This window comes from Meriones unguiculatus, chromosome 15 (assembly GCF_030254825.1).
Source record: "Meriones unguiculatus strain TT.TT164.6M chromosome 15, Bangor_MerUng_6.1, whole genome shotgun sequence".
NCBI lineage: Eukaryota > Metazoa > Chordata > Mammalia > Rodentia > Muridae > Meriones > Meriones unguiculatus.
This window is the reverse complement of record NC_083362.1, coordinates 61,495,765-61,501,870: the sequence shown is the minus strand read 5'-3', so window position 1 is coordinate 61,501,870 and position 6,106 is coordinate 61,495,765. Positions and strand designations below refer to the sequence as shown.

The window sequence follows — 6,106 nt, the reverse complement described above, 5'->3', positions numbered from 1 at the left end:
AATCAAAACTATGTTGAGATTGCAATTCACCCAGTCAGACTGGCTATCAGGAAGAAAACAAAACAAATACTTATCGAAAATGCGGGGAAAGAGGAACACTCACACACTGCTGGTGGAATGTTAATTAGTGTAGCTGATGTGGAAATAAGTAAGGAGTTTCCTCAGAAAGCTAAAACGAGAGCTACCATATGGCCTCGGCACACTTCTCCCTTGGAGGACTCTGACCTGGAGGAATCTAAACACAGCAGAGAACCCGGCACACCTATGTGAAATACAGCACAGACAGGCACCACAGACAGATTCTGCACTGGCCTACTAGCCCATCAGCTGATGGGTAATGCCACACATAACACACAATGACACTCATACATCCATAACGAATGCAACTGTGTCATCTGCAGGAAAGTGGATCGGACAAGAGACCATGATGTTAAGCAAAGTAAGCCAGACTCAGAAAGACAAATACCAAAGCTGAGTGTGGGGGCAGGAATGGCAGAACTAAGAAGGCTAATCCAAGAGGATTACTGCAAGGGCAACCTGGGCTACAAAACCAACCCAACCCGAAAGCTTCAGAGGTTGGCAAAATGGCTCAGTGGTCAACAGCATGTCAATAGCTGTTGCTGAAAACCCAAGTTTGGTTCCCAGACCACATATCAGGTGGCTCAGAACTGCCCATAACTCTAGCTCCAAAGAGCTCTGGCCTCTGAGGACATCTGCTCACACAAATTGGAAATAAATGTATTAAAAAAAAAAAAACAACAACAACAACAACTTCCCACAAACAGTTTTCTCACACTAGCACAGCCTTTATTCAAAGCGCACACACATGCATACAATGACTATCAGGGAAGAGGAACGGGACCATGGGAGATAAATATATATGATGAAAATGTCATGACAAAACCCATTATTTTCTACAGTGAGTATATACTAGTAATAAAGAGGAACGAAGTGTTGACCTCTTACAAAGTGAATGCTGAAGTCATGCTAAGTCAGATAAGCCAGATAAAAAAAAGAACACAATTCTTTTATGTATAATATCCAGAAAAGGTGAACCTACAGAAACAGAAAGATTGGTAATTACTATGTGCAGGGGACAGAGGAGAGGAGGAGGAGCAACTGCTCAGTGGGCAGAGTTTTTCAAGTTTAGAAAAATATTCTAGAACAAGGGGGAAGGGAAAGTTGTCCAATATTATGAATCTAAAAAATATCACTGAAATGTACACTTAAAATGTTAATTTAACACATCAATTTCACTTCAATTATAAAATGCTGTCTACAAATGCACAGGTCTTACATAGTTCAGTGTCTTAACAAGTATGTTACCCACAAAACCCAAGGTATAGAGCATTGCTATCACTCCACAAGGATCCTCTTTGGCAACTACTGCTGCCTTCAGCACCCATAGCTAGCTGAGTTTCCCTCCAGATTTCAGTAACTATACAGTATTTCCTCCTCTGTTTTGCTCCTCTCAATGTTCTGGATCACAGGAAGATATGCTGTCTTTATAAATAACTGCAAGGGTTCAATTGTGATCTTATTATGGTCACACAAGTCACATATGCAGGCTGCAATGAATGGCTTTGCCCAGTCCTCCAAGCTACCTTTCAATCTATTTGTACTCCTGTTACCTCACTGTGATGATGGTTTTAATTTCTACATCTCAGAAAATGATATTGCATGTGCATTGTTTCTTTCTTCTTCTTTTTTTTTTTTTTTGTACACCAGCATGACCAAGGAGGGCACCAGATCTCATTATAGATACTTATGAGCCACCACGTAGTCACTGGACATTGAACTCAGGACCTTTGAAAGAGCAGCCAGTGCTCTCAACCTTTGAGCCAGCTCTCCAGCCCCTGTGCATTGTTTCTTAATTAGCTTTAGGCCAGGGACAATGGCTTAGCAGTAGAGCACTTGCCTAGCACTGTTTGAGACCCTGGGTTAGGTCCTCAGCACTGAAAAATGACAAAAAAGGAAGGAAAATCAGCTTTATTTACTTAAGTATTATAATCATTTCAACTATATAATTTTGAGGTCTGCCAACAAGATACAGTTGTTATTACAACCACAATTGAGACAAAGAATATTTCCAATGTGCCTCTTTATAGTCAACCCCCCACTTCCCTCCATCTACAGTCCCCAGGCAATCCCTGCCTTCTAGGATTGTTCCCTTTTCTTGCATGGAATCAGCATATACACTTGTTTCTGGCTTCTTTGATTTAGCACAATACTCAAGATCAGTTTTTCCTTTCTGAAGTCTAAACAGTATCTACTATGTAATATATATATATATATATATATATATATTTTACTAACAGCTAGCCATATGGGCTGTTCTACTTTATCAATGGACCTGAGAACCCTTGCCAACAATATTGGCATTTCTACCAATAGCTGTGCATTTCTAGTCACTGGCATTCCAGTAGTTGAGCTTCTTAGTGTTAAGTTTTACTTGTGCCTCTCCGGCAGGCGATGGGGCTCTAAACCTAAACCTTTAAGCTAATTATCTTGATCAAACCCTCAGCTCTAATCTTCCATTGATAGAATCATAGCACAGTTCTCCAGTCTCTGTGGGGGTTGGTTCTAGGTCCTCCAAGATACCAAAGCAGACAGTTTTAATCCCTTAGGTAAAATGGAGTAACATTTGCTAAATTTAACCTGCACACATCCTCCTGTAGACTCTGTTTAGAAGCCCTGGCGAAACAAACAAGCCTGGTCCTGCAAGACACAGCCACACCTGCGTACATCTGCTGAGCCGTTGCAGCTCTACCATAGAACCGCTATGCTAAGAGCACGACAGCCCCTGGCACTGCTCCTGCTATTGCAATGAATGGCTTAGGGGATCATTTTGGTACTTTAGGATTTATTTGAAATCTGCACAGTGAGGCACTTTTTAGTTGTCTTACACCCAATTTAATCCCTATAACTACATTGGAGAGATGGATATCCCTGGTTAAACTAGAATTTAGAGGATACAGAAACATTTCAAATGTTGATTTCTGTGGTAATTCCTGGTATTTCAGACCTCAGCACATTCTGGTTAAAGCACAAATGGGTATGATAATGTTTGACTGCTACTGATCCTGCTGTCATCTTTCACTCACATAAGAAATCCACTAAGACCAACCTAAGACTGCTTGCTGCTTGCACCAATCTGAAGCTGATAGAGGGAGGTCAAATGAGCCCACCCCCATGGGTCCCCAGGGATTACAGAAAAATTGCTGGGGAGGCTTGGATCAAGTGACAAGCTCTCTAAAAGTCACTGCTTACAGACCCAAAGCAAACTAGACATTCATTGGACAGTAATCAGAAGGCTCCTTCAGTACCAACACGAAGCCAACAGAGGAAGTTCCCTAGCAGCCTTTGGCATCGCCTTCTCCCAGGTAACTAATTCAGCTGAAGGAGTAGAAACTGCTCAATGTGTGGATTAGTACCCTTCACTGAACCCCTGACAGTAGACCTGAGGCGACTACTGGGTCCATACAGCAGTCCTTAGGTGCTTGGCTGAGCTGTCTTCTGTGCCATTTTTTGTCCTAGACACTAGGTACTCATTCTTGTTATTCTTTGTTAATCAAGGCTCTTGGGAGAACCAAATTACCAATTCACACACATTTCTAATGCTTAACGTTACCCTCCCTGGGATGCTTGTATGCTGTAGAGTTGAAACCAGACCAGAGATCCCCACTGGAATGACAGCATTCAAAGGAATAATGAAAACTGTGCTTTGGTGAGCAGTAGGCGAAGGGTGATGGTGAGGAATATAGACACTGTGCTGGTCTCTTCTGGGATATCTGGGTAGCTGTTTCCCTTCCATCAAGGAGAGGCTCTGTTGGTCCATTTCTGCCTCCCAGGGTGCTAGGATTAAGATTAAGGGACGAGCCGCTACACACAGTTTCAAGCAAAGATTTTTACATTTCTTGCATAGAACAAAGTGTGGCTAATAAACCAACAGAGCAGGAGCTCCAAATCCCCAGTACTTTTGTTTGGTTTAGATTATCACAGCCCTGCCGGGTAGGTCTCATGTTCATTTTAAAAGAGAGACTGTACTTCATTCCTTGTCTCGGGAGCATTTGTTTCCCTTCTTCAAAGGCTGGTTAAAATATTGACTTGGGAAAACTGATACACTGATAAATATGCATTTAACAATGCTTCTAAATTCAAAACTTTAAAAATCTATTTTTTTTAAAAAATACCTCAATCAAGTGAATGCTATCTATTGTTGACTAGCCAGTGCTAAAATATGCATGTGAAATAATTTATCAATGGTTCACTGTCTTGAGAGTGAAAGGTAATGTAATACATAAGCCCTACTTTTTCTCCTACTAGCAAAACAGACCCATCGGCATTCAAATGTAATCGCTGGGCACAGCGATGCAGAAACAATGCTAGCATTTTGAGGCAAGGATGAAAAGTTTCAGGTAAGCCTGGGCCACAGGACAGAACTGCCAGGGCACTGTCATGCCTCATCAGGGTGTCCCCAAGTCCCTCTCTCTGGTGGGCTCCAGTCTGCTGCAGGGCTGGATACTGAGAGTGACGGGAGACTCTCGGAGGGCAAGCTGAGGAATCAGTCTATTTTCAAGGAGTATATTGGCTAAAACCGGCCTCTGCCCTGAAGACACCCATCAGGCATAATGGTGCTGAGCAGACTTTGTCCCTTTGTTACATGTGCACTAGAATACTGTAACCAGGACAATAGGGTGTTGGCTGTTGGTATCAGAAGAGATTTTACAGAATGGCCGTGGACTCTCCCACTGTGGTCTGACTCTGAAGTCTATCACTCATGATAAAGTACTACACAGGACTTTGCTGTCTACCTTCCTTCACAACTGTTAACACAGCCTTAGAGCTGACCGTCATGTTCACCTGCTCTATGGCCTTCAACTCAGTCAGGTCTCTCTTAGCTTTCCAGGGCTCCATGCCAATTGGCTACAGAACAAGACCAGCTTGAGACTGAGTTGCTCGGTGTGCAAAGGGCAAATCTTGCTTATCAGACATAGGGCCAATTGGCTTCTTGTACGCCCCAATGCAAGGACATCTACAGAGACTGCAGGTCCCAGGGAGGACCTAGATGATAGAAGACCACAGTTCTAATGAAAACTCTTCCAATCCAACCTCTCCTGAAATGGGCCTCCTTGGGCTCTACTTCTCCACACTAGGGAGGACAGTAGTGTTTCAGGGGCCAGTGTCCTTGGAGATCTGTATACACAAGTTTACTCAGTCAGTGTTTATTCAGTGCTCAGTGTTTACTGAGTCCAGGAGGGAGGTAGATTCAGCTGAGTATTAACTGTGAGAAATGAGAAGCCTGTCCTGTAAGAGTGACTATGCTGAAACCTGCCTGCCAAGGCACCAAACTCTGCTCAAAGCAAAACAGAGTACAGGATTTCCCCGGGTTGAGGAAAAAATGCAGCTCATTCTACCCTCCCCTACATAACAGCTAACCTAGGATTATCTGGGATCCTAACTGGAGCCCTGGGAGACTCACAGAAGAAAGAGGGCTACTCAATAGGTGGAAGCTTAAATGGAGACATGGTTTGGAGGTCACCTCAAGACCAGGATGCCAGGAAATATGTGTAGCCTGTCATGGTTTCTCCTGACCGTCTTTGAAAACTGAAGGTTTCTAAAACTGGCTCTTTAAGACAAGGATGAGTAGGGGCTAGGAGTCCTAAGAGAAGCAGAACCTTCAAGGAATCCCTCTCAATTACCAAACAAGAGACTTCTGTGTTTAGCACGTTTTCTCTTCTTGAACTACAACTCAAGCCCTGCACAGGGCCTCAAATAAATCACACATGGCTCTCAGAGTAGAAACCAAACCCTGCTTTATAAGGCTGCTTGGCCATTACTGGCTTCTCTACTGAGATATGAAGTGCCAGCACGCAGTAAGGTGACAGAGGGTGAACCTTCTTCACCTTCTCCCCATTACCACCACCCCTCCAGTCCTCCAGATGCCCTTATCTACTAATAAAACCATTTCAAAAAATACTCTGATGAGGGTCAAAGTGGAGGTGGGTAGAGGCTCAAGCTGGTCAGCAGGCTGGTTCCCTTGAGGTAGCTGAGTGCTCCTGTGCAGGAGACCAGTCATGGGCTCACAGCAGTCAGGAGAGAGTCA

At 43.5% G+C, this 6,106-nt stretch overlaps 1 protein-coding gene across 1 annotated transcript in view; it reads right to left on the bottom strand.

Moving 5' to 3' along the window:
- Positions 1-785: 785 nt before the first annotated feature.
- Positions 786-6,106, bottom strand: part of Ttll4 (tubulin tyrosine ligase like 4) — a 40,721-nt gene continuing 35,400 nt past the window's right edge. The window contains 1 exon segment of the mRNA XM_060368640.1: positions 786-6,106. Within this exon segment, the coding sequence (XP_060224623.1) occupies positions 6,076-6,106 (31 nt within the window). The 3' untranslated portion in view covers positions 786-6,075.